Source organism: Aptenodytes patagonicus, chromosome 2 (genome assembly GCF_965638725.1).
Source record: "Aptenodytes patagonicus chromosome 2, bAptPat1.pri.cur, whole genome shotgun sequence".
Lineage (NCBI taxonomy): Eukaryota > Metazoa > Chordata > Aves > Sphenisciformes > Spheniscidae > Aptenodytes > Aptenodytes patagonicus.
In genome coordinates this window covers 42,330,603-42,358,561 of record NC_134950.1, presented here as the reverse complement: position 1 = coordinate 42,358,561, position 27,959 = coordinate 42,330,603, and the positions used below count along the sequence as shown (strand labels likewise).

Sequence of the window (27,959 nt, the reverse complement as noted above, 5' to 3'; positions counted from 1 at the left end):
AACAGGACTGCTATTTTGCAGTGACCACAAAATAGAGCTAAAGAGGTTCTCAGTTTCAGTATGATCTATTCCTAGTGTATGGGATGACTTTGTGCTAAGTCCCAATCTTTTTGTGTCTCAGCTTTTGTGTCTGCAAAATTAAGATACTGTATTTGTGTATTTTTGGGGGAAGTTTTCAGGATTTGCAGAGGTTTGGGAGGTTTTTGCATGCAAAGCCTGCTATATAAATTGACATTTATCCTTTAAATAAATGCCTTGTTTATTATTTAAATTACTACTATTTCTTCATGCCTGTACTGACACTAAAATGAAGCTTAAATATGTCATGCTGGAGTGTCAGCACCTCCCAGATATAAATGCATAATGGGTCTTCAAGATTTTCAAGGTAAGCTTTTTAAAGTTCGTAGAGGATCTTTCTGTTCTGGTTGCTATGATGTTCTGTTTACTCATCCTGTGACCAAGTAGCAGAGACTAGCATATTGTACAGACTGTTCATACTTTTTATAGCAGTAACTTGATCTTTAACTGGGAACAAACATCCCTTCTATGCAAGTGAGAAAACTCAACCTTTATATTAAAGTCCTAAAGGAATGGCTATCCTCTTAGTGTTTTACAGGATTCCAGTTTGCTCTCATGAAGAGGAATGATGTCATTTACTCAAGCTGCCTGAAGAATTGACTGGAAACTCTAAGTTCTGTATTCATAATCCTTTATTCAATTCAGTCAACCACCAACAATGTATAAAGTATCACCTTAATAACTCTGGCCATACGATTCATTTAGCAGGTCCTAAAAATATCCACCGTTTACACAGTAATCCTAGCATCTAAGCCTACCTTAGAGCTATCTTCTCCTTCATCTTCATGGACTGAACTGGATGGTGAAGGAGTTGCAGATTTGCTTCCAGGTGGAGAGGGCGAGTTGTGAGGAACATTGTTTCCACCCATATTCAAACCAAGCTGTGCACTGAGCTGGGACTGGTTAATAGTAGTCAGCTGCCCGTGCTGCATCATTCCTGGCTGCCTAATATCTGCAGGTTGAACCCTTGGCCTCATGGTTGCCATCTGAGGATGGGAACTATACTGGGCTCCTTCTGTATTCCGTAAATCTTGCATCTACAAGAGGAAAAAAACTGTATTAAGTATATCACTAATAAAGTGTTCTGTTCCTTTAGACCTCTGTTGGCCTGGTTGGCTATATAAGGCTTAAAAGAAATGGCAAGTACTTAAATAAACATGTAAATATTGGAAATAAACAGAGTAAGGATATGATTGACATTTGCATAACACTGACTGTTATAAACTATTCAGGCTCTAGCCTCAGCCCATGGGAATAGCAAAAAGCAATGAAAGCTTGTTTCTTTATAGGGGGAACAAAAGGGCACTGCTTTCTGTAACTGCGTGTAGAGTATTTCAGAAATGCTAACAAACAGGGACGGGTTTTCACTCTGAAGTTTAGAACCAGATCAGAACGTGAATATCCTCAAAATTCAAGACAATTTCCAGATCCTACTTTTCTTCTTAGGATTTTTGTGTGTGTGAGCTGTGAATTTGGGAGCTGCAGTTTTCAGAGTTTGAATATCTAGTATTAGGTCCAAATCTATTTTTCCTGGTGCTGCCCAATGAGATACTGAATTTTCAGGATTCAGATGACTGACAAGAAGAATGTATTGAAAGACTGATTAAATGATTTCTGAGTTGATTTGCTGCTAAGACATATATGAACGGAAAGCTCGGAAGTTGCGGGATTGACAAATGAATCCATTGTGCTATGTGGGTCACCGCTTCTTAGCATTAACGAGACATACTATTTTAATGCAAGCAACAAATTCAGTTTCTGCAAGGATAAGAATTACAAGCACCGGAGGATGAAACTCCTTTCTTGTCCAGAGGTCAAATGTACTATACACACACACTACAGCAGATTGCCTGTAATGTCTTTTCAGTATACTCGTACGGAAACATGACAAAAAGCAAAGAGTATCAGGGAGAAGCTCAGATTTAAGTTAAGGTGTTCTGTGGGTGATTTAAAATTGAAGTGTCAATTCAGAGCTGAAATGAAATAGATATAGTTGTCTTTCCGTATATCAGACAAACATGCCATATGTATCGAGTGGAATCTGACAGGAGCTACCATTGTGTAAGTTCCATTACGATAAGGACATGTGTTAATGGTTCAATATATTAACATAACCACATTTATTCTACTGACAGTCTTTGTTAGACATGTCATCTGAATTCTCTAAAGATCACTCAGATTTTTTTTTTTAAACTTTCTATAGCTCGTGACTTCTATAACCTCTCTCTCTCTCATACGCACACTCCTATATATCACAGCAATCTGTAAGATACCTTTCAACCAGTAACGCACAGAAAAAGAAAAGATAAACCTGTAACTTCACCTTTTCTCTTACTATTGATAGCGTAAAAATTTATCAGTTTTAGGGAGATACTTTATGAGGTTGGGGATTGATTTTTGTAAAGCTGACTGGTTGGCAGGAAATCAAACTAATAATACCATTAGTTATGGCATACTTACCACTTTACATGTACGTGTGTCTCTGAAAAGTATTTGAAATGGCTTCTGACAACGTGACATCACAATTATACCTGTATTTATATTGCTTTAGAAATTAATAGCTTTTGGTAAAACAGGGTTATCAATACAAACATGTTCAAGTTCATTTAATGACTACTAAAGCACCGGAGGAGAGGAGCAGACACACCGCAGTGTATGAAATCAATCGAAGGCTGAAATTTGAATCCTGGCAGACATTTATATTTTTAAAGATTGCTACTGACTTCTTGCTCCCTTCCCTCCAGTATCAGCTCCCCTCCTCACCAAACATACTAGCCTTGAAAGCTGTCATTATCTCTGCCTCTAGCAGACAACCCTTATCAAAACAGTTGTGCCCATGAAGCTGTAACTGCTGCTCAGCTGTTCTGCTCTGGATCCAACTGTTGGGCTGGGCAGGAATTGGGGAACGGGGAGCGGGAGCGTGGGCTGCCCCAGGCCCTGTCGGCCAGCGCGAGGCGAGCGGGCAGGAGATGGAAACCCACCTGCTCCCTCGCATGCTGGGGAGAGGGAGGCAAAACCCTCCAAAAAGCCCTCCCTTCCCCCCGTCTGCGGCGTTCGACCCTCAGCGTGGGTGTGTGCCCTCCCCAGGGTGCCTACCACCCTGCAGGGGCCGAGCCCGCGCTGCTCTGCTTGCAAACACCTTGGGTTTTCGTGGGGCAGCACCTCGTGATGCCGGATCGGGGCTGGGAATAAACCCCCTCACAAAAAGCTGGAAAAGCAAGACCTCTTTTTAATAAGAATATGCAACCTAATGATTTTATGAACTCTAGAAAGTAAACAAGCATTATTTGAAAGTCCTAACAACTCTTATTTTGAATGAACTTGCAAAGTATCTATCTCTGAAAGCAGGGCAAAGGTTATAATTTTAATTACTTTTCCCCAAGTAAAATATAATACAATTGCTATTAATCAAATTATCTCTCCTTTATTAAAAACTCTTCATATGAGCTTCAAATATTATCAGATAGATACTGCAGAACATTCTGTGTTTGTCATCGTTAAACAACATATATTTTTAAACGGTCTGTGATTCACTTTTAGCTCTGGTGCTGGACATACACTGTGTTTTCAGATAACATGACACCAACTGGACGGTACTGGATGTACATACAAAACACGTGTATATATATATTTGCAAGAGCACCCTTCACTAGTGAAATTCTGAGGACTGCAAATGAGGTGATGCAGTAGAAAAAAAATCAGTATTTTTCTTTTCACATGAATTCAGCTTGTCTTTTGAATTTTTAAGTCAGATGAATACCAGGCTACCTTTACAAAAGCAGCAAGTAAGTTTGTTTAACAGTACATGTTTCCTTTTAGATGCTAAGCCAGAAACCCTCACCTAAGGGACCTGCCTGCAGAAACGTGCCAGTGTAAGTAAGTCCATCGCACAGAGCTGTGGCCCTCAGCAAGGAGGATCCACATCTGCAGATGAGGTTTCTGGCTCACCTCTCTGCCACGCATCGCAGAGCCTGCCTTCCCCCATCCTGCCCCTTCCTAGTGAAAAAGTGGGATTGTCTAAGAAAATGGAAACTGCTCATTCCTTGAGTAAGAACAGGCAGCTAACCACGTAACTGTGAAAAGCTATGAGATTACACCGTGGAAAACGTGATGATGAACCTTCAGGTTCCTAAAGGATCAACAAACCAAGAACTGTCCCATCTTTCCTGCTGGGTTCAGGAACAGTCCCACCCATGAAAACCACACACTCGGGTCACTGCTGTGGTGTGACAGTACACCCCTGTTTCAAATATTGTGACGACTTCATCTCTGCAGGAATAGTGGCACTAATAAGACACACTCTCTATCAACGTTACATGCAGAGTATGACCAATTTCTTTTAAACTACTTCAAAATCAGAAGCTTCCTATTCCTTGTTCCTCCAGATGGAGTTCTACAAAACCCACCAATGTGTAGTTGTGCTGGAGCCATATTCAGTATGCAGAAGCAATATTGCGAACACACTCCTGCCGAATGCAAAGCTGAGTACAAATCCTGCCGGGTGGCAGAATGCCAAATGAAAGAACAAAGTCAAAGAGTTTAAGTGTTACAGAGGATAAGGACAGTCTTAAACTGACGCCTTCAATGGTGTCTCTGATGAGGTAATAACGATAATATCTGGCACTTTAATATCATTCTCCATCTGTCAGTTCCAGGATGTTTCACAACTTGTGTTATATTCAGCTTTAGAACATGCCTGTTTTTATTTTGGTATTACTAACGGGGAAGCTATGATACATTTCTTTTCATGGCTATTTTTTTTTTCTGTTTGCATTTCGCTTATAAGCAGAAACTGAGCATCCACCCATATAAGTGTTTGACTGCAAGTTAAAAGACATAGTAAAAGCTGCTAATTCTGAGGTGTGTACCGATAACCCTTATTGGCACGTTTAGTGCAAAAAAAGCACAGGGCTGTCTGGCTGAAAACAAGCTCCTAATGCCCTGCTCAAAGCTCCTAAGGTAATAAGAATAAAGCTAAAGTGCTTTAAACATCAGACCATCGTTCTCCACATCAGCTTAAAGCAAAAACAAAGCAAAGCATGCAATGCAGAATACAGTGATATCATCCCTGCACAGAAACATCTTACTGCAGGACAATGTGAGTACAGTATCCTAACCACAGAATCACAGAAAATAGTGCTAGAAGGGACCTCAAAAGGTTATTTAGTCCAACATTTTATCTCACAGCAGGATTAGCTATACCTAAATCATTTCTGACAGATGTTTGTCTAACCTCTTCATAACCTCCCTAGGCAATTCTTGTGCTTAACTATCCTTACAGTGGAAAGGGCTTTTTTCCGTAATGTCTCACCTAAATCTCCTTTGTTGTAATTTAAGCCTACTACTTTTTGCTCTGCTCCCAGTGGACATGAGGAATGTTTTTCTCCTTCTTTACAGAAAAGTTGTACACACTAGAAGGCTATTATGAATTTCCTTTCAGTTTTTTCTTCTTTAGACTAAACAACTAAACCTGAAGATTGAAAGACTTTTTTCATATGCTGTGTTTTCTACACCTCTAATCATTCTTCCTGCTGTCCTCTGGACTATGTCCAATAACCTTCATCTTTCTTAAAATATTGTGCCCCAAAGTCCACAAAATACAGATATTCTTATCTGACGCAACATTCAGATAGAATCCTTCATCTCTCACAGGATATAGCATATAGCATTAAAAAATCTCTAATTATCTGTCTTTTTGATACAAGCTGGTTAACCCATGCAAGATGCAGAAAGAGTCAAATTGCGGGACTCTTAACTAATGTTCCAGAAGGTGGTTTTAGGAAGTAAATAATTTTTTTCTACAAAGCATTAGACAGGCAGTTACAAAAGGAATGTGCTGTTAGCAAAATAATTCCCATGTTATTTTTCTTGTTATAATTAAGAACTCTGATGCAACATCTCTCTGAAAAGCCGTAAAAGTCCAAACTGTCCCTCCCTATTTAAATTCATTTATAATAAATGTTATCATTAAATGAAGGAAGAAAGGCAGGTTGCCTTAACAAATTGAAGTAAATACAACAGGTCTAAGTATATGTGAGAAACACTAGGGATTATACACAGGAGATGAAAACATTAAAACATAAGGAGAAATACACAGGGCTTACTCACTGAAACAAGTGGAGATCACATATACTCACTACCCTGGGCAAATTTATATCAAGACACAGCAGTCATTATTTCTATTACCATCATCAGGTCTTACAATGATTTTTGCTTAGTTTTCTACTACATGAGAGCTTTTATGAACTTTTCTGATGGACACTGTGGAAGTCAGAGAGCAACAATTTTTCATACTATAAGAAGCTATGTTTCAATCAATTAATTAAAAAAAAAATTGGGAGAAAAATCCAGGGGATCTTAAGTGCTATCTATGAAGATAACCATAGCGTGCTTCCTTCTTCACTGATGTCACCCATCTGAGTCACCATGTAGGCATCACAGACATTCTTTGGTAGGCAGAAGGGGTTTCTGTTATTAGTCATATTCTCATTTATATTCCCAGGACAACTTGTGCCACTACCTGTGCCATAGTGAATCTGAATTTTACCCACCACTGTCCAGTGGGTGAAAAATTGGTTAGATGGTCGCATCCAGAGGGTAGTGGTCAATGGCTCAATGTCCAGATGGAGACTGGTGACGAGTGGCGTCCCGCAGGGGTCCGTACTGGGACCAGTACTGTTTAATATCTTCATCAATGACATAGACAGTGGGATCGAGTGCGCCCTCAGCAAGTTTGCAGGTGACACCAAGCTGAGTGGTGCGATCGACATGCCAGAGGGACGGGATGCCATCCAGAGGGACCTGGACAAGCTCGAGAAGTGGGCCCGTGTGAACCTCATGAGGTTCAACAAGGCCAAGTGAAAGGTCCTGCACCTGGGTCGGGGCAACTCCCGGGATCAATACAGGCTGGGGGATGAAGGGATTGAGAGCAGCCCTGCCGAGAAGGACTTGGGGGTACTGGTGGATGAAAAGCTGGACATGAGCCAGCAATGTGCACTCGCAGCCCAGAAGGCCAATCGTATCCTGGGCTGCATCAAAAGAAGCGTGGCCAGCAGGTCGAGGGAGGGGATTCTGCCCCTCTACTCTGCTCTGGTGAGACCCCACCTGGAGTACTGTGCCCAGCTCTGGAGCCCTCAGCACAAGAAAGACACGGACCTGTTGGAGTGGGTCCAGAGGAGGGCCATGAAAATGATCAAGGAGATGGAACACCTCTCCTATGAAGAAAGGCTGAGAGAGTTGGGGTTGTTCAGCCTAGAGAAGAGAAGGCTTCGGGGAGACCTTATTGCAGCCTTTCAGTACTTCAAGGGGGCTTATAAAAAAGATGGCGGCAAACTTTTTAGCAGGGCCTGTTGCGACAGGACAAGGGGGAATGGCTTTAAACTAAAGGGGGGTAGATTGAGACTAGATAGAAGGAAGAAATGTTTTACGCTGAGGGTGGTGAAACACTGGCACAGGTTGCCCAGAGAGGTGGTGGATGCCCCATCCCTGGAAACATTCCAGGTCAGGTTGGACGGGGCTCTGAGCAAGCTGATCTAGTTGAAGACGTCCCTGCCCACAGCAGGGGGGTTGGACTAGATGACCTTTAGAGGTCCCTTCCAATCCAAACTATTCTATGATTCTATGATTCTATGAATGAATGTTTGTTCCCAAATAATGCCACATTAAAATGCAGCACCAGCCCCAGTTGTGCCAACCTCCTGAAATCCATGAGATTCGCTTAGAAATTTTACTGGTTTTGTTTTAGGTGTTTTAATTGTCTTCTACCATAAGCTAATGCACATCTGCAAGATGTTTTCCAGTGACATAGAGATGCTCATTAAAAAAGAGGGAAAAAACTTGAATTTCTACATAATCACTTGACTCTCTAAGTCAAGGTTTCAAAAGAGAAGAAAAGATAACATTAAGTTGCCAGACAGGTTTGTGAGAGCTGGCACACAGAGAAGGAATTGTGTTTGGGAGACCATAGCCACCATTTATAATCAAAACAAACAATTGCAAACCCAAAATACTCATAAATTTTTTTAATGATCCAAAATGCAGGCAATTTTCATCATACAATCAGAGCTAAGTTTAAACTTAAAAGAGTGTCTAAAAATACAGAAATGTCCATTTTAGATACCTTTCACTCAGTTCATACTGATAATCAAGTGGTAGTACCTCACAGTTATTCAATGCATGTTGGTGGTTAGGATCCTAGATTAATAGCAACCGAATCAAAAGCAAACCATGCAGTTTCATGTGTTGTTTTCCATCATGGTGATGCTATTCAGTGAGATAACTTAAAACTTGAGATAACTTGAACGTCTGTATTTGTATACCAGAGAAAAACAAAAAGTGACCCCAATATTTAGAAGTCCAAAATCTGACAAGACGTTAGGATTCACCGATTAGAGTGAATGAAACTGGTAATTGGTATGTATATCCTGTCATGAACGAAGGCGGATCAAACCAAAGATCCACATACTATCAGATCTTCGTTTCCATTCAATAAAAGTAGAAATCATGTCTGCAAACAAGTCTTCTTTTAGCACATATATAAGAGAATGAGCGCTAAAGAAAGACTTGTTATGAGAGCTAAGGTTACTGTAAAATGACCACAGAGAACCATTCAAAACACATTAAAAAGAATAACTCAAAGTACCACCTAACAGAGGAAGGGATGTGTGTTTTCATCATCTCATTTTTATAATTCTCTTCTGTATCAGCTAACTGCATAATGAAAGACTAAGTTTTAAAGTAAGTGGGTATTTGGGGAATATTTTAGTGTTGTACACAAGTGTATTTTATATACTATGCACAGTGCATTTTCAGGATAAAATGAAAGGATCATTCAAAATTTCTGTTGATTAGGAAAACAGTCTTAAAATTAAACAGCAGAAACCTCACATGTAAAAAGAACCCTAAACTAAAAAAAGACACTATTAAATTTACTACTCTAATCTTCAAAATAATTCTGTTAAAAATTAAACCACTTCAGGTTGTTTTATATAGTACTGGTTCTGTAAGTGATCTTAAGCTCCTTTAAAACAATTATATACTCAAAATTCAACTGCAAAATTTTATAGCACGATCACATAATGACAAGAATGCAGTAATATACAGTTTCTGTATTTCTTGGTACACAGTTAATTTGGTGACTATTAACATTCTTTTCTACTTTATGTTTTAATATCCTTTGAGTCACACAGGGCCAAGGTCTCAAAACTAATCATAAAAAACTACCGACTGCTATTCACTCTAATATAATAACCCTTTATTTAAAACAACCTCCAATAAATTTCATTATAAGAAGTTATTAAAAGGGTTAAAAACCTATTAAATGTCAAAGAATTTGCCTGACTCAAACTTCTAATAAAGAAACAGAATAGGCTTTCTTTCTGAATTATTTAAATCTTTACTGACTGTGCACTGAACCATGAAATTAGAAAAGTGTTATTAGAAGTGTTCTCTGGTTTTTATAAAAGTTGTGGCATAGAATATATCAAACCACAGTCTTTAACTAGACTAGTTAAAGAAATAGGTTTTTAATCCTGAATACATGGTTTTCACTGATATAAAGGGTCATAATTAAAAGTCTGGCCTGGAAGCTTAAGATAATAAAATTATTATTACAGGAGCATACATGTTCATTTGGTATATTCTGGCTGCATGTTTCCATTTTAATTTGGACAAATATCTTCAATTTTGTTTGATCTTGCAAAGTCCACTAATTTGGACCCTCTCAGCAAACAATTAAGCTTTTAATAGCGACTCATTTTAAAGAATTAATGGTGAATAATTTGTGTTATTGTTTTCTCTTTTTTTAAGTGTCTAATGCTTAACAGCAGGTACAGGTTGACAGCAGACAAATGGAATCTAGGAGGTACAAGTCAAATATTCTAGCCCACATCTCCTGATAACAGTATTATCCCTTCACTGCTTTTTTACAAATAACAACAGAGCATTTTCTATTTCACCAGTTATTTACAGAAGGAAAACAATCATGCATTTCACATTTATTTTAGTGATGCTAAAGAACTCCTGAGTCAGCAGTGTATTCACAGGTTCACTCAAACACACCTGAATCAATAGCCTTTCATCAAAAGAAATGAAGTCAGAAAGACGCTTGAGAGAGACAATATTGTCTCCCCTTCTTTTAGGCAATAAAAATAGAAGAATCCAAAGGACATGAAATGATTAAGTCTAGGAATACAAACTAGATCCCTGGAAATACTGTGAACAGTGCGAAGCTATGCTTGCTGTAGGGCAGGAGGGAAAAGGGGATGCAGGCAGCTACTGTTGTCTTTGCAGTACTTTGCTCCTGTGACTGACCAACAACAACAGAGAAGCCAGCGTGAGATTGCTGTAACCTTTGTCGGCTTCTGCTCCATTCTATTCCATTCTATTCTATTCTGTTCTATTCTGTTCTACTCTGTTCTATTTTTTTTCTATGATGTTCACCACAACAGTGTCAAACTATCTTCCTGCAGTGAGTTGGGCAATGTGACTATTATCTGTCACATGTTGTTCGCTCTATCTGCTTTAACAGACAAAGGTACCCTGACCACACCATCCATCTTTCCCTGCCACAAAGTAAAGGAAGTTGTATTGGATACATTTATATTAATAAAACAGTCTGGGGAGTCTTTCTTGAATCAGCGTCACCCTCCAGTAGATGATTTGTAAATTTTCCAACAGATTTGCCAAGAGAGGATCTGGACACATGAGAGCAGAGAGTGCTAAGCACAGTGCAGGGCCAGGAAAGTAGTTAGTGCATAGCTGTGTATCTCTCCGTGATGTCAGTGTATCTGCCACTGAATTTTGTCATACATATTTTAAATATTTTATATGGTAGTGTTAATATTTAGAAGATTGGGGGACTTAGCATTTAAATACATATATTTGCAATGAGATATTCGTATTCATCCCGTTACATATTTCAAAAGAAAGTGCAGCTTGCATAGCATTTAGAAAGTGTTTAATTTGAAATAAATTGGAAATATTAGAATTAGACTGGGATGTTTAAATAAAGGTATTTAAGGATGTTTACACTTAGTGAAGAATAACAGTTAAGACTGACTCCATGTGAATGATTTGGGTATACCAATGTTCGTATGCTTAGGCCAACACAGATGCAGTCATTTACTAACTTGATAGGTGTGGAAATCTTTGAGGAAGCTGTCGAGACTTGCTAATGCGACGCCCATCTACAAGAAGGGCCGGAAGGAGAATCCGGGGAACTACAGGCCTGTCAGCCCGACCTGGTTGTGTGGGACAACCAGGGGATCAGGCCCAGCCAGCACGGATTCATGAAAGGCAGGTCCTGCTTGACCAACCTGATCTCCTTCTATGGCCAGGTGACCCGCCTAGTGGATGAGGGAAAGGCTGTGGATGTGGTCTGCCTGGACTTCAGTAAGGCCTTTGACACAGTCTCCCACAGCATTCTCCTCGAGAAGCTGGCGGCTCACGGCTTAGACAGGTGGACTCTGCGCTGGGTCAAAAACTGGCTGGACGGCCGGGCCCAGAGAGTTGTGGTGAATGGAGTTCCATCCAGTTGGCGGCCGGTCACGAGCGGTGTTCCCCAGGGCCCAGTTCTGGGGCCGGTCTTGTTCAATATCTTTATCAATGATCTGGATGAGGGGATCGAGTGCTCACTCAGTAAGTTTGCAGACGACACCAAGTTGGGCGGGAGTGTTGATCTGCTCGAGGGTAGGAAAGCTCTGCAGAGGGACCTGGACAGGCTGGATCGATGGGCCGAGGCCAACTGTATGAGACTCAACAAGGCCAAGTGCCGGGTCCTGCACTTTGGCCACAACAACCCCATGCAGCGCTACAGGCTTGGGGAAGAGTGGCTGGAAAGCTGCCCGGCAGAAAAGGACCTGGGGGTGCTGGTCGACAGCCGGCTGAACATGAGCCGGCAGTGTGCCCAGGTGGCCAAGAAGGCCAATGGCATCCTGGCCTGTATCAGAAATAGTGTGGCCAGCAGGAGTAGGGAAGTGATCGTGCCCCTGTACTCGGCACTGGTGAGGCCGCACCTCGAATACTGTGTTCAGTTTTGGGCCCCTCACTACAAGAAGGACATTGAGGTGCTGGAGCGTGTCCAGAGAAGGGCAACGAGGCTGGTGAGGGGTCTGGAGAACAAGTCTTATGAGGAGCGGCTGAGGGAACTGGGGTTGTTTAGCCTGGAGAAGAGAAGGCTGAGGGGAGACCTTATCACTCTCTACAACTCCCTGAAAGGAGGTTGTAGCGAGGTGGGTGTCGGTCTCTTCTCCCAAGTAACTAGTGATAGGACAAGAGGAAATGGCCTCAAGTTGTGCCAGGGGAGGTTTAGATTGGACATGAGGAAAAATGTCTTTACTGAAAGAGTGGTTAAACATTGGACCAGGCTGCCCAGGGAAGTGGTTGAGTCACCATCCCTGGAAGTATTTAAAAGATGTGTAGTTGAGGCGCTTAGGGACATGGTTTAGTGGGCATGGTGGTGTTGGGTCGATGGCTGGACTCGATGATCTTAGAGGTCTTTTCCAATCTTAATGAGTCTATGATTCTGTGATTCTATGAGACCCTGAATGACCAAGTAACCCTTTGAATTCTAGTCCATTCAAGCTCTTATATTGTTTTAATGAGGTTAGTTTCAGTAAGGGATGGCTGCCCAAGCAGAAGCTACTAGACCTATACTCATTAATGACAGATACAACAGGGAAAAATACTGAAAGGTGAAACAGAAAATGTAAGAGCTATAACCGCAGATCATTCTTGGTGACTTCATACTGTATAACATGTTAGTTCATGCTCTGCCTCAGTTCTCATCTCTCCTCTTGAAAAAGCTCAACCCTAGATTTGTTATGCTGCATTATTTCCATGCACAGCAACAAATTCTGGAGCTTGACAGTGAATTTGGGTCTGCCTTTCTCACCGTGTACACCATGTGAAGTTAAAGGACAATGAATGTTCAGTTATTCCTAGTTGGCAAGTTTGGTCAAAAAAGCCTATGAAATAGTCAATATTCTATATAAAGCAAAAAGGTTTTCAAAAGCGACTCATCTGAAATGCATGTCCGGCTGATTTGTGTCCTTCTGTGCCTTCTGTGGTTCCTCTTTATCTCGATAACTGTTCCATTTGTCTGCCCCAGCAAAGGTTCTGCTGCTCATTGAGTTTAATATCTTATCTGAAAAGCCACGTTCCTCAGGCTCAATGACAGGAGGTCTACCTAAGTGCAGGGGATGTCCATGTGGGAAGAGACAGAACATTCCTTCTGGTTAGGAAATCACACTAAACTAGCTGTGACATCTGAAAAGTTGGTGCAATATTGGGGTGTCTTGTGTCTCCTAACTCTACAGAAAAACTCTGTAGGATCTGAACTGCATCTTATCTCAGTCCCAAGAAATGCCAGTTCCCTCACAAAGCTGGACTCTGCAGCACATCAGCTGGAACGAGAGATTTTTGAAATATTGTCAATGAGATTTAATCTAAGTATGCGACTTCACTGAAAAAGGCTTTTGCAAGGGAGGAGAGGCTGTCTTTCCAGCGTTTGTCTCCCTGTTTAGGCACTGGACAGAAATAAAGAGCAGAAGGATTTCAAATGAAATTCTCTGTCACCCAGAAGACAGAGAAAGGACTAAAGCCTGAGTCTGCTATGTGCTCTAATCATCTCATTACCCTGATCATTATGCTTATGCGATTTCCTGCTGTTCTGCATAAACATTTTACGGACTTTGTTTCCATTCCAATGTGATACAAAGTTGGATCTTGGAAACCGGGGTAACACAGGCAGATCTAGTCTGCAATTGTCTATATTCTTCCTCTTGGGCACTGTGATGTGGAACATCCTTGAAATTGTTTCCTGGAGCCATAGTGTCCTATCTGGGGTTGTGGTTTACAAATGGCATTGTGATTACAACAAAATCTCCTACAGAATTAATCATAAGCAAAGTCTGAACATGAGTAAGTTTAGGAATGGCTGGATTAGCCAGCTCAGCTGGCTCAGAGTCCTGAAGGTTCATTGATAAATACCACCCCTGTTTAAGCAAACTATTTTGCTAGTCATTTCAGTCTCGGATGGAAACAGCGGTGCTGTGCTAGCTCTTGCATTCCCATACACAACAGCTGTATTAAACCAAACGAACCTTCCTGTAACTCCCTGCCACCCTGGTACTAAAGTGCATAGAATTATGACTGCACATTATCCATTGATTGCCATAGACATGTGTTTGCTGAAAACTAAAGTCATCTAGGTTTTGGGTGCGCATTTTGTGAATTTCTGGACTAAGTTCATTTTCCTTGATAAAGAAGATCATATTTTTCCTGGCTGATACCAGTAGCCCTGAAAAAAACCCCATATCCCACACAATTCTACTTTTTATTAAGTACAAAATCATAACGAAAAACATAATTTAGACTAATAAGAATGAGTTGGACGGTTTAAATTATGTTAGCAAAAGGATCTTTTACCAAATCTTCCTGTTGCTATGTTGCAGCCCTGTAAATTCTCAGTGTGAGCGATAGCACTAATGGAAGTTGAAACAAAAGGTCTGCAAAATGTTTAACTCAGAAGAGTGTTTTTCATACATATGATCTTGTTATCAAGTGATAAACTTACTGATATTTGTAACTATATTGTCATAATTTCCCCTGCAATATAAACCTAATGCCATAGTCAAATATTGTGGGTTTTGTAAATGTTAAGCACATGTGTTACTGCTAGGCAAGTCACTTTTCGTAAGTTATGAAAAATATGCTTGGCTCTCAGGGAAAAAGCGATTTAATGATATGCTAATAAGTCCATCATTCTTCTGTATTGTATTATTTACAATTTTGTCTCTAAAACCTATTTAACATCTCCAGTGTAATTATCCATCTGCAGCTTGCCAAGTCCAATGTTATAATTCTGAAACAAGAAAAATCTCAATTATTTTATTTTCAACTATGCAGAAGACGAACAGATATCCAACAGTCTCAAAAGATTAAAATTAGTAAATCTATTTTGCTTAGTGTCCATTATATTAGCATGCGACAGAAGACCTTCCTGGGAACCTTCTTTTTAATTTAAGAATATATCTTTATTTTCCTGGTTTGATATGTCTAAATGTTGGATACCTTCCTTAATAAAGCCTGATCAACTTACCAAAACAATTTAAGAGAAAAAAGCAAAAGCCATAACTTCTTGAAAAGGAATACTTTGGGCAATCACAACTTATAATTTCTTTTTAAACTCATTATTCAGTCTATTCTTTTTGATTGTGAAGCCTCTTATTGTCCCATTCATTTTTAGAATAAAGCAGCAACCTTGGTTTGGCCAAGAAAACTTCCTTTTTCCTTTACCTTACAAACTTGTCCTTTCAACATTACTGAGCAGCAACCAACAGCTGGGGAAGTGACCATATATACAGTGATTTCACTCTATTCCTGCATGTCAGGGAAGCATACTGGAGTCTGTGGTAAGAATGTGTTGTGATATAATACTTGTTTTACATATCCTGACATAGATAGTAGCAAAACTCAAGGTACGTCACCTGTTTTGTATGGAATCCACTACAATACAGAAAAGTTTTATGGTGAAATTTAGGGAGGAACCAATTGCTATCTGCAAGGGAAAAAAAATAGTGACTCAAGAAATTTACAGAACACAAGCTCAGGACATTAGAAAACCACAACCCTGAAATACTAGAACTTTCAAGCTTTGGAAATGATGTCTTCATGGTGAAGAAAGAGAAGGATACATAGGAAACACAGCAGATTAATGAGAGACCACAAAGTTGGGCTTTAGAAAGAACTTTTCAAGCTAGAGAAGGCCGTAACCACTGTGCATTCAGAGTGATGTTGTCCAGACAGAAGAAAACCTTTCAAAGAAATGGCCCTGGTGTTTTCTCAGCATAGCCTCACAAGTTCATCAGTGTTGAAATGCTTTAGTCTGGATGAATAGTTGCACCATTTTAAAGAAAATCTGAAGTTCCCTAGGATGTTTTCCCCTTCCCTTTCTTCTTGGATGAGTCATATTAATTTACTTCTAACTTCTACTTGGGACTATCTAACCTACTGTTATCCAGAGCTGACCATGATGATAAGTAATAGTATTCATATAGTACAAAACACAACTGCTTACGTTTCCCAGGTTTCAGGCTGCTGTGAGCTTGTTCTGAAATCCCCAAACTCTTCTGCTGCGCATACGTCAGCTCTGTTGACAGACATAGGTCTTGGTTCTAATTTTCAATGTATTAGTAGGTCAAATCCAGATTAATGTAATTGAATAAAACACACCCAAATCTAAGATGGGATCTACATGCCAAGCTTTTACACTGCCAGAAGGTAACCCTGGAAGCGACCCTGACCAGGCAAGTACTCAGATGCTATGGAAGAGAATGTTTAACCATTAGAAAGATTAGAATTCACAGAATCTCAAAATGACATGACAGAGGAATATCCCAAATAACAGAAAGACCTATCCACACTGTTTTGTCTTGTTCACGTGCCACAGGCTGCCTTCAGGTGAGCTCTTCATACTAGCGTACCATTCAACAATGCGTAACTTTACACTGTGTTACCACAGCTCTTTAAGTTTCATTAATACTCTAGAATAGGGTCTAAGCTACTAGTAATCATGAACTTTGTAACTACAGAAACTCACCTTACCCTCTCTTACTCCTCTCAGCAAAGCAATCATTTTACTTACTTTAGGAAGAAATTTTAAAATGTAGTTGCTGTGTGTGCAAAAGTGCATCCATGACTGTTCACATAATTACTGCAATTATGAATGCAGTTCAGGTAAATATGCAAGCAAACTACTAGCTAAGCCTCTAACTGGTAATTTATGTGTGCCTTTACCCAATTTGCATGGGCAATTTTCATAATTACCTTCCTAGGTTTAGTACATAGATCTCAGGACTCAGTTTACATAAAATCTGACTGAATAATGAAGGACTGATGAAGGATGTACGAGCAACTAGTGGAATAAGGAAATTAGAAGCATATGGAAAGAAAATAAACCGAACAAAGTCAACTTCAGCTTATGCATTATCCTTTGTTTACATTACATTTTGAAAGAGGAGGATATGAGCAATGCACTAGATAGGCCGAGTTCCTTCAATTATCCTTCCTTCTCCTGTTTTCAATATGCAACGTATCCTTTCAACGTACCTAGTCGAGAAGCACAAAGATTTTCAGACAGACAAGCTACATATGTATAGCGTAATTTACAGTAAGTGAAACTGTCATTTGAAGTGTCCAACTCTTCATCTGAGAAAAGCAGAGGAGTTCCTCATGAATGTAAAGCCAAAACAGGGTCCCAGTGGTGTCTACAGATAAGCAATTGAATGAGTTTACAAGTGTCCTCTTTCTCTGAAGAATAAAGGAAACATGCTGCATTCGACTGACAGAGACATTTCAACAAATTATACTTCTGTTGCTACACTTAAAACCATAATAATAAAAAAATCTTGGCTTGTTTGTTTTGCATTTTAAGAAGACGAGAATAAAAACATTTTAAAATGAAAAAGAAAAACATACCTAGATACTTCTGTTAACCTTGAACATTAACTACAAAAAAGGCTTTGGCATTGCATTTACATTCGAGGTTTCTAAGGACAACTGCACCAAAATACATATAAAATATGAATGTGTTAGAGGAAAGAAGGATCCTAAAGTGCCTTCTATGATACTCTGTGAAAACTACATGCCATTATGGAAACCTTAAAATCAAGCCCATGCATTTAATTACTTCTATGCATTTATAAAGTTAATTTTAAAGAATTTTAATCCCCATGTCTGTAATATTTAGGAAAAAAATATTTAAAACTTTTTAAAATGATATGTTTAAATTTAGAGAATTTAGAGATTTGTTTTGAAACTTCTGAGCTGCTTTTGCACAGCGTAATGCTATGGTTGACCTTTATGGTACCTGAAATGGACTGCTTTTATTCTCAAAGTTGAGTAAACAGCATTTGCCATAAGAAGTGTGTTTTTTTAAGATAGATTGTTCAGATATAGTCATATATAGAATACTCGCTTCCCATGATAACTCCAATTAATCTTCTTACATTATTAAATTTTACTCCTGCCAGCATTGTAGAGTCAACAAAACCATAGGATAGTAAGTGGGGCTCTATTCTTGCTAAGAAATGGTAAACTGAATTCTTAAAAGAATTCTAGAGGAATTACCAACCTCTGCCACCTAAAACAATCCCATTCCAGCACAACAGAGAGAAAAGGGCTGACATATAAGAAACAAACAAACCAGCAAATCCCTGCTCATAAACAAGTAACACTTGCTATGTCTTAAAAGTATAGCTGAGATAATTTAGTTTGAAAATTACTGACACATGATAAACATTGCTCCATATCATACTATATCAGTGGTATTATAATATTCTGAAAAATAACTGCACTTTGCAGTGTTTAAAATAACAGATGCTAAATCTTACGTTTTAATGAACAATATTTTGCATGTAAGTAACTACCACTACTAGTTAGGAAGTACAACAAAAAGAAAAAACAGCATTACAAAAAGAACCAAAGAAGTAGTGCCTTCTTCCTCCTACACTGAGGCCTAACATCCTCTATCTGTCTCAGTGTCGAGCTTGGCAAGCTGTCATTGCATCCAAAATGTTTTCCTTAATTTTAGAAAAAGATAACAGAAGACTTGTAACCAGTTAATCTTGATATATTTGCATATAAGGTTAGTAAAGTGAACACGCTAGAAGTACTTTAGAATGATAAGCATGTTATCAATCTGATGGTCAAGTTTTTCAGCTTTTAATTCAGTCTGTAATTTCAGGACTGGCAAAAATAAACATGCTCAAAAGGCAACCATGGACACTACAAGATGTTAAAATTCATTGGATACTTTTTCATTTCCCCAGATGAAATATAGGTGAGTAGTTGTGGCAAAATATAACTACAAGCCACGTTTTTCAGCTTTATCTCATTTTCTAATTACATTGCTTTTAAGGTTTTTTCCCCCAACACCTCATAGAATCATAGAATCATAGAATAGTTTGGGTTGGAAGGGACCTCTAAAGGTCATCTAGTCCAACCCCCCTGCCGTGGGCAGGGACGTCTTCAACTAGATCAGCTTGCTCAGAGCCCCGTCCAACCTGACCTGGAATGTTTCCAGGGATGGGGCATCCACCACCTCTCTGGGCAACCTGTGCCAGTGTTTCACCACCCTCAGCGTAAAACATTTCTTCCTTCTATCTAGTCTCAATCTACCCCCCTTTAGTTTAAAGCCATTCCCCCTTGTCCTGTCGCAACAGGCCCTGCTAAAAAGTTTGCCACCATCTTTTTCATAAGCCCCCTTTAAGTACTGAAAGGCTGCAATAAGGTCTCCCCGAAGCCTTCTCTTCTCCAGGCTGAACAACCCCAGCTCTCTCAGCCTTTCTTCACAGGAGAGGTGTTCCATCCCCCTGATCATTTTCACCTCATTCCATGCTATTTAATAACATGAATATTATGACAGTATTCTAGGACTGAAATTTTGGAATACGTAGATTAAAATTCTGAATCATCAGAACATCACTTTCTTGCAGAATTATATGGAATTTCTACACTTAGTGGTTGTCAGTTCTGATAATCTTTGAAGTCTGACTGGACCATTGTGGCTGGCAACTACTGTGAAAATCTTTATTGACATTAAAGAAAATGTTCTGGTTTTACCAACAACAATTTAACAAGAGACATCTTCCTGTTACTGCTCTTTAGCAAATCCAAATGCTGTAATTAATATTGTGTAAAGTACAACAGGAAATCCTCCCACTCCCCTAGCAGGAACTATCACAATCTGCAAAAAAATGACTTCAGGTAGCCCTGCAGCTGAGAATGGTTCTTTAGAGTAGTCTGTGATGTTTTTTAGCACATAGGTTCTGATTCAGGTACAGAAAAAACAGCATTTTTTTCTTTCTTTTGACATTGACAGGATCCAAACCAGGGCTATAGTTTCCCTATATATTTTGAAAACTGATCTTAATGATTTATTTGCATAATATGTGGACATCTAATTTTCATAACCGTTTTGGGGAAATGCAAAGTGCTTACCTCTCCCACACAGAGTAAGAAATGCATTTTTTAAAGAACCAGAACAAAAAAAGTACTTTAAATCTACATTCTATGATTTCAATTCTTGTAACAACAAAGTTACAGTGTTTTCCTATGGCAGAAATAAATACGTTCCAGTATTTAATGTAATTATATTAGGAAGATCATCAATACAAGAGAATATTTAAAAACCAGTTATGTAGAGAATAATATATACTGATGGATAGATGACAGATGATTCAACTATATTCCATTCTAATGTAAGGAAAAAACAGATGTTTAATAACTAAATTAAATCTTGACTTTAATGAAGAATTCAGCAGGTATGATATAACTGTGCATTTTAAAGGGAGAGTTTTGTTCTGTTGGAGTACAGTTTTGATGCCACTTACACTAGGAATAACAGTAAAAATACAGTAAGTGGAATTACAACGCAGCTTTCAGTTTCTGTGATAACTCCTGAAAACTATTTAATTTATGTAGCAGACTGAAATAAGTGCCATGCTACTTAGCCTTCTAAAAACTGCTGAATGAAGCAGCTATACCTAATCGCTATCCCACTGTTATCCAATTTGTTCCTCCCAAATTGCAGTGCGTAGGCTGACCTCAACAATCTACCCATGTGTCCTTCTCAGAGGTGCAGATACATGACACATGTCTTTGGGTTGTTTTCCAGTGTAGTTCTGAGATGGCAGGTCTGGCTAGTTAACTTGTGAGCATTTGCAAAGCTTGATCTCATCTGACATGCTTAAGAAGCAAAGCCTCGCTGAACCGCATATGAATCAAGGAGCTAAGCTATACTTTGGCTCCCAAGGCCTCAAAAAGTCAGGATCAGAAATATATGAACTGCTATGCTATAACATATGAAGATGATCCCCCAACATAAGTCACATTTAAACGTACACATTGATGTCCACTGTTGTATATGGTTTTACTTAGCTTTAATATTAGTCTAAAATATTCTGCAAAATGAGGCCTCATGTTTTTGACTCCAAGCTGCTGCCACTGGTGTCCATCTCTAGACTTCTGCTTAGAAGCAGGAATATTCTCACTGTCTTTCAAGTCCAAAGCTGTTTTTCCTGCCTCTTTTTGAAGATTGTGTTTCGCATATATTTCACACTAGCACATTAGCAGCATACTTTAGACGCCAAAAGTGAAGTCACGTTCTGGTTACCACCAAGCTTCACAGTGAAGTAACCAACTACAGGTCATGGTCCAAATGAACGGTGGGAGAGCAAGAGACTTCACACATCTCCAGAAGTACCATGTCTGCCTCTGGCACCGTTGTGCCTGAAGCAGGGAGAGAGGTGATCGTTCCTGGGGGTGCAATGTACGCTCTCCCTGAGACATCTGAGAAAACATTTATGTTGGTTTCAGCCAGACCTCAAGGGATGTGGTAGCGCACATATGCTGGAGGGTATTCTTGCCTCTTTTCCTCCTGTCACTTTGTGAATCCATACAGTGTTTGTTATAATCTAGCATTAAACAAGCAATTTCAAGCAACTTCCTTTCAGATGGATATATTAACAAAGCTGAAAACAAAACCAAAACCAGTAACAAAACCCAAGTTTCTACCTCAGTGTACAAATTCTTGCAATGCCAGTATGGTCTTGCCTATCCTATTTCTTCATCAGAGGATATATGAGCAAAGTGATGAACTTGAACAACTTCTAGGTTTGTTTGATAAAATTTCTTTAGTTTTTAATTTGTGTGTCAATGAACGTGCTTCAGTGGCAACAGAAAATTCTATCACTTGCTTCCAGAGTGGAAAATACTGAGCAGAAGAAACATTTAAATACAATGTTATGTGTATGAAGGCCATATTTTGGCTATCTAATTTTGAAATTTAATTTCTTTCTCTAGATCATTACATGGAATTCTAGAAGTATTCTTCCACTTATATAATATAATAACATCTTCAAAGGCATTTTAAAAAAATCTATTTACGCTTTGAGTTTGCAATGAACATTTGGAAATGGTAATTATAGAACTGTGATAACTAACTTAAAGTTCAAGAAGACGTGATTGACACAATAAATAATTGGTTTGCTTCTACTTAATCTACATTAATGTAAACAATAAATCTTCTCTTAAATAAAGATTGTGTGAATCTTCATTTATCTTTTATGACAAGAGAGCAAAGGTGGTAGCTTAATGAATGGAAAGAAGCAACAAGGTCAGATTTAAAAGCCTCAAAGGTCAAATTTCTGACATGTCTGAACACTGAAAAAAAGCTAACATGGTAATTACTATTTTCGTCAAGTCACTGAGGTCTATTTTTTATTTCAAAAAGAAAGGGAAAAAACCCTATAATTCAGGAACTTAAGAACCAGCACTCAGTACAGTCTATAATGTGTACTTCCCTGTATTACAGACTCCTTCCACCACAGAGGGAAAATAAAGGATACAGCAATAAGGATACCATTTGAGACCTCACATGTCTATTAAGTACCCAGCGTATATCCACACCTGGAAAGTGTTTAGGTAACAAAGCAACAAGCAGTCTCTCCTAAAACAGAGACATTGCCTAATTCTGAATTTAAAATATTTCCAGGGATTTCTATTCCTAAACCACCCCAGCTTTAGTGAACTTACAAGTAGTTCGGAATCTTTGCAGACAACAGGAACATAGGCACTGTTAAAAGGTCCAGAAAGCCACATAATTTTATTTTACATATGCATTGATTTTTGCCCAAATGGAAGACCTCTGTCATCTATTCATAGATTCAAAGAGTTGATCGGGGTCATTAATAACAATAGTAAACTGATCATCATTCCAATAGGATTTGACAATGGCTTTTTTTCAAAGTGGATACTAATGTATTGATGCCTCTGAAGTTCATTACAGCAGTAATAAATCATTAGCCTGCAGAAAATGATTTATAAGTTGGTTAAAATGCATTAGAATGGACTGTCAAGCTACTCTACTGAGATGATGAGGCTGGTACTAAAGAGGATTTTTTTTTCAGGTTCTCTAACCAAAATAGTGATGACTCAAAGTAATCATATCACAAAGACAAAAATAAAACAAATCACTGCAATAATTTATTTTAATAGCATGTTTCAATCTTCATAAAAGGGTGAGTGAATTTTACTTTGAACTGCTAGATACATTCCTTTTATTCACTGCTGGCAGCAAACTCTTAACCTACAAAGCTCCAGTACTGACCCCGATGATTATATTTGTGTTTACTTTAACCAAAAGAAGTGTACTGTGTGTGTAACTATGGTTACTCTGCAAGGGTGCCTGTGTAATAACAGTTTATTATAATGTATAAGTAGCCTGTCAAGCATGCAGCGCTAAGCCATAAGATTAGTAATGATAATATCACAAGAAGTATATGGGCCACAACTTGATACTCAGAATGTTTATGTTATGCAAATCTGTTACTATATTATATATACCACTGCTAGTTACTACTTAAGTAGCTTAACTACAGCTCAGACCTATCAATATGCAACTACAGAATGTTTTTACTTTCACATATGCTTTTAATTAATACCCATTGCACACAGAATTGTTTATTCATGATATTCAGCAAACTTCAGATTAAGTCCAACACCCAGTCTCCGACGTTCCTCTGCAACATTACTGCAGCAGTGCTAAAGGCTCACTCTGTTAAACAGGGTATCTTAACCAGTCCCCTCCCTGGCTAACGCACACAACCTCATTCACCAGGGGCTGCACAAGCCTGGTATCTCATGTTCTTTTTCATTCCTGCCTGCCGCGAGCATTGCACGGCCACACAGCACGGGAGGCGTACGTAAAGACCCACACAGGGCAAGGCAGGATCACGGTCCTGTCATTTGGAGGGGCACAGGCATTGCTATCTTTCCCTCTGGGGCCGTGCACAGGATGACAAAGATGGGTTGGAAGAGGCACAGGCAGTCATGCTGCTCCTTCGACCTACGTGCTGGGTAGTAAAGCCAACACTTGGACAGCCACAAATGCTATAGGGTCCAGCACCACCGTGGCTCTTCATTTCTGTAAAAAGGCTCTGGGAAGTGCTCTGTGAGCTGCTGGGACCGGTGCCACTGCACAGCCATTTCCCCTTCCTTCTTCTTCTTCTTTCACAGTGTTGTGCCTAAATGTCAGAAATAAGCCCCAAGTGATTTGTCTTTACCCATTTGAACAGTCCTTGCTTGAGCAAGTAGCTCTTACACAAGGAGCCCTTCAAGATTAAGTACATTAAAGGCTTCTCTGTAATGCCAGGAATAAAATAAAATAACGTCTTCTGGAAATACATGATAAGAATTATTATGAACCCTACAGAAGACAACACAATAACATGTTATCCTCTCAGTGTAATTCAATTATAAGTGTGCGTTGTGTAAGGGCCATGAAACATTTAGGGCCAGATATTCAAAAGGCCAAGACTGTATGTTTACAAGCTCAATTTTGTGTTTGCAGTCTGAAATGGGAGGAGTTGTGCCTCTATCTAACTAATCTGGCTTTCATAAGGTATCATTAGAGGTAGAAGTACTTTGGAAATAAGAATGCCTGCAAACAAAAGAACAAGGTACTCTGAATAGCTTTGAATAATATATTTAACATCACTAATGTTATAAGCTAATTTCTCTTTCTGTATTTGCTGTGGGATCTCTACAGGCCAACTCTCCTTTCTTTAATTTGTAACAAATCCCCCACAGAAGGATGACAGGTTCCTCTGAATGCAGAAAGAGAGGGGTGGGCATGTAGTCAAACTTACAGAAGGTTGGGGGATTTTTTAATTGCAAATTAAAAATGCCATTTTGCACAAAATGGAGCTCTCAGACCAGCCAGCATGGATGGGTAGAATTAAAACATTGCACTGACAATTTAGTCCCAAGTAAGCATTCGTTGAGAACCAGAAAAAATAACCTTAAAATGTGATCATCTTACTCTTAGTTAACATTTCACTGGTGTATTTTAAAAAGCTTTTCCTCCACAGAGGCAAATGGTAAAATAAGGATGCCAAAAGAATAAATGAACACTTGCACATGTTAACAAAGAAATCACCAACTAAGTAACCAACACAGAAGTCTTCAAAAAGCCATGGAAATGTTCAAAAACTTCTAAAAATGACAGAATCTCTATTAGAAATGCCAGTAGAAAATGTTTATCTGTTTCTAGCTGGATCCAGTTGTGTATGTTTTGGAACAAACCCCAGGTCTTTTACATTGCTATAAAATTACGTCTCACAAAGAATCCTTGAGCTATCCCAAGTCAAGGCAGTACTTTTAATACTTGATAAGCACAAATTAGCACAGAACAGAACAAACTACTGGTGGCCAACACAAGCTCAATAGCACATAATGGGAATTTTCACCCATTCAAGATATGGCACACAATTTGCAAGCCAGGTAAAGAGTTACCTTTAGTACGATTAAAGTAGTACAAATCACATCAATCTGTACCTGGCAGGAACACTAGCCAAAATTTGCCTAACTCTGTGTTGCTGCTGCATCCGGATATGATTCTAGCAAAACAAACCTTTCTCTTGGCATTCTGCTTATGTCCAGCCTTTGCAAATGAGTCTGTGGCTGTTCTCAATTCCTGCCGTTGGATCGCTCCTCCAGCCAGGGGTGGACAATTTAGAGGGCTTGTAAATACATACAAGGACTGAAGAAAGGGTGTGGGTCTCACTGTGTGAGCTGTAAAATCTTCACAAAAATATCTTTATATACAGCAGGGAAAAACGTCAGTAGCAAAATAGGCAACAATCTTGCTCACTGCACGAATACCTCCCATCAACCAAGACAATAAATAACAACTTGTTCTGATGCCAAAGTCAAAGTTCTGGTATAGACTGGGGTCAAAAACTCTTCAGTTAAACTAAAAAAGAAGCAAAGAGGAAGCAAATGCCTCCCCATCCTCATCTGCCATAAAGCTTGTGTTATAAAACTTTTAATAAAGCTAAATCAAAGAAGGACAACACTCTATGCATGCTCTTTATTGCACCTTTCTGGGGTACAGGGAAATATTACCAACAGAAGAAAATCTAAAATTAAGAACTCCAGGACTAATGAAATGCAACTGATTTCCCTAGACCTAAGAGTAATGTTTACTTTCTCCAGCAGACATATGTATGAAGAGTTAGGTGAAAAGATACTCCAACACAACATCTCCTGGCATCAGGAATGAGTCTCACATCAGCATTACAGGACAGATTTTGGACAGCCCTCCAGCTGCCCACGGTGGTCCACCGCAGGCCACCACTATGCTATTCTCCTTCATGAAGCAGTTTGAAGGATCTCCTTCATGAGCACGTTTGATTCTTAGGCTTCTCCCCAGGCATTTTTGACTGCCACATGCTCCTTTCTGCTGCTGCTATAAACCTGTAGCCCCCCTTCTTGAACCACACCAGCAACCGAGAGGATTTTCGTTACCTTGTCCTAAGCCAGCACTCCTCTTGACTGGGATTCCCTTCATGCCACATACAGCCTAGGGAAAGGAGGGATGGCCCACGAGCAGAAGTGTGTAGGTATACACCAGGACATAGCACAGCGCAGATCCACAAAGACATAGCACAGAGACTTGCATGTTTTTATAGCCCATTCTCTAGAGAGGGGAAAATCCTGGCCCTTTATACTCTCTCTCTCTAACACAGATGCTTAACACCACCTCCTCCAAGTGGAATATGCACCTGCAATGGTTGAGTGATAAAAGACATTTATCTCAATCTGCTCTGGAAAAACTGACAATGAATGAAGATGAGAAATCCTCGATCGAGACCTGGGAAGCAGAGACTGACACAAATTTATGAGCTTTTTTATAATATCTGCATTGTTTGGTGGTGTGTTTTTTTCCCTATTCAGGTAGATACAATAAAAATAATCCTTCAACTCAAATTCTGCAGTGAGGAAGAATACAGAAGCAGAATAGCTTCTGCTTTCTCAAACAAAACAAAAGAGGTATAAAGTTAAGAAAATGCATTAACTTCACAATGAGAGAGGTAAACTAGATAATTTATTTGTACAAGGGATGAATAATACAGGAGTTTTGTATTTTTAATCCCACCACTCTATTTTACTGCACCTTCCAAACACTTACTAAGCCCCAGTAATGCAAATAAACATCTTTTTCCCCATTTCAGACAGAGAAACTGAGGCACAGACAGAAATTTCTCCAGCAAACGTAAAACCCAAGATAAGAGCACTTCCTGGCACAACAAAGCTCCTACCCAAAGTCCATCAGAAGCATTGCAAGCCTTTCCAAATATTTTAATAGGATTTGATTCATGACCTAGAAGACCTAGGAGTAGCTTTCTCTGTCAGTCATTAAGTCCTTAATCTGATCGCTTCTTTCATCAATCACTTTAACCAATCTGTATTTTGGACTGCGACCCTGTCAGAGGAGCTATGTGGGTTTCATGGAAATGCTATGGAAGCATGAGGACTTCTCTGAAGGATCCTTCAGCACTTCACCAGAGACATGTCCCCATCCTGTACTTCGTGCAGTAGACAGTAAGGTTAAAGATGGAGATACACACCTGTTCTGAAAACATCTTAACAAGATTTTTCAACTAAAAGTAGCTTTGCAGATTGCATACACTTGAAAACCTGACGTTTCAGGGGTGGGAAATCAAGCATGAAAGACCTCATATTGCCCCTTCATATTATCACTAAATGCTCTTCATTTTTTTTTTCCATCTTTAAATGGAAAGGACAGATTTTCACTTGATCTTCTCTATTAGCACCCAAGGAATCATATCTCCTCTCAGATATGTATGTATGTTATCGTTGACTGTAATGTTAATATGAAGGCAGAATTCAGTTCTATCGTTAAACTTGTAAATTCATGATCGACTGTGATACTCTCTTACTCTGCATCTATACGAGCAAATACAGATGAATACTATGATTTACATTTCCTAGTAGCTGAATGTTCATCTAACTAC

General features: G+C 39.2%; 1 protein-coding gene across 2 annotated transcripts in view; it reads right to left on the bottom strand.

Annotated features, from left to right (window-relative positions):
* The window catches only part of TOX (thymocyte selection associated high mobility group box), a 228,757-nt gene that overhangs the window by 45,813 nt on the left and 154,985 nt on the right, over positions 1 to 27,959 (bottom strand). For both annotated transcript variants that reach the window (XM_076329664.1, XM_076329663.1), the window contains exon 4: positions 837 to 1,115. In XM_076329664.1, coding sequence (XP_076185779.1) covers positions 837 to 1,115 — 279 coding nt within the window. The remainder of the gene's footprint in view (positions 1 to 836; positions 1,116 to 27,959) is intronic.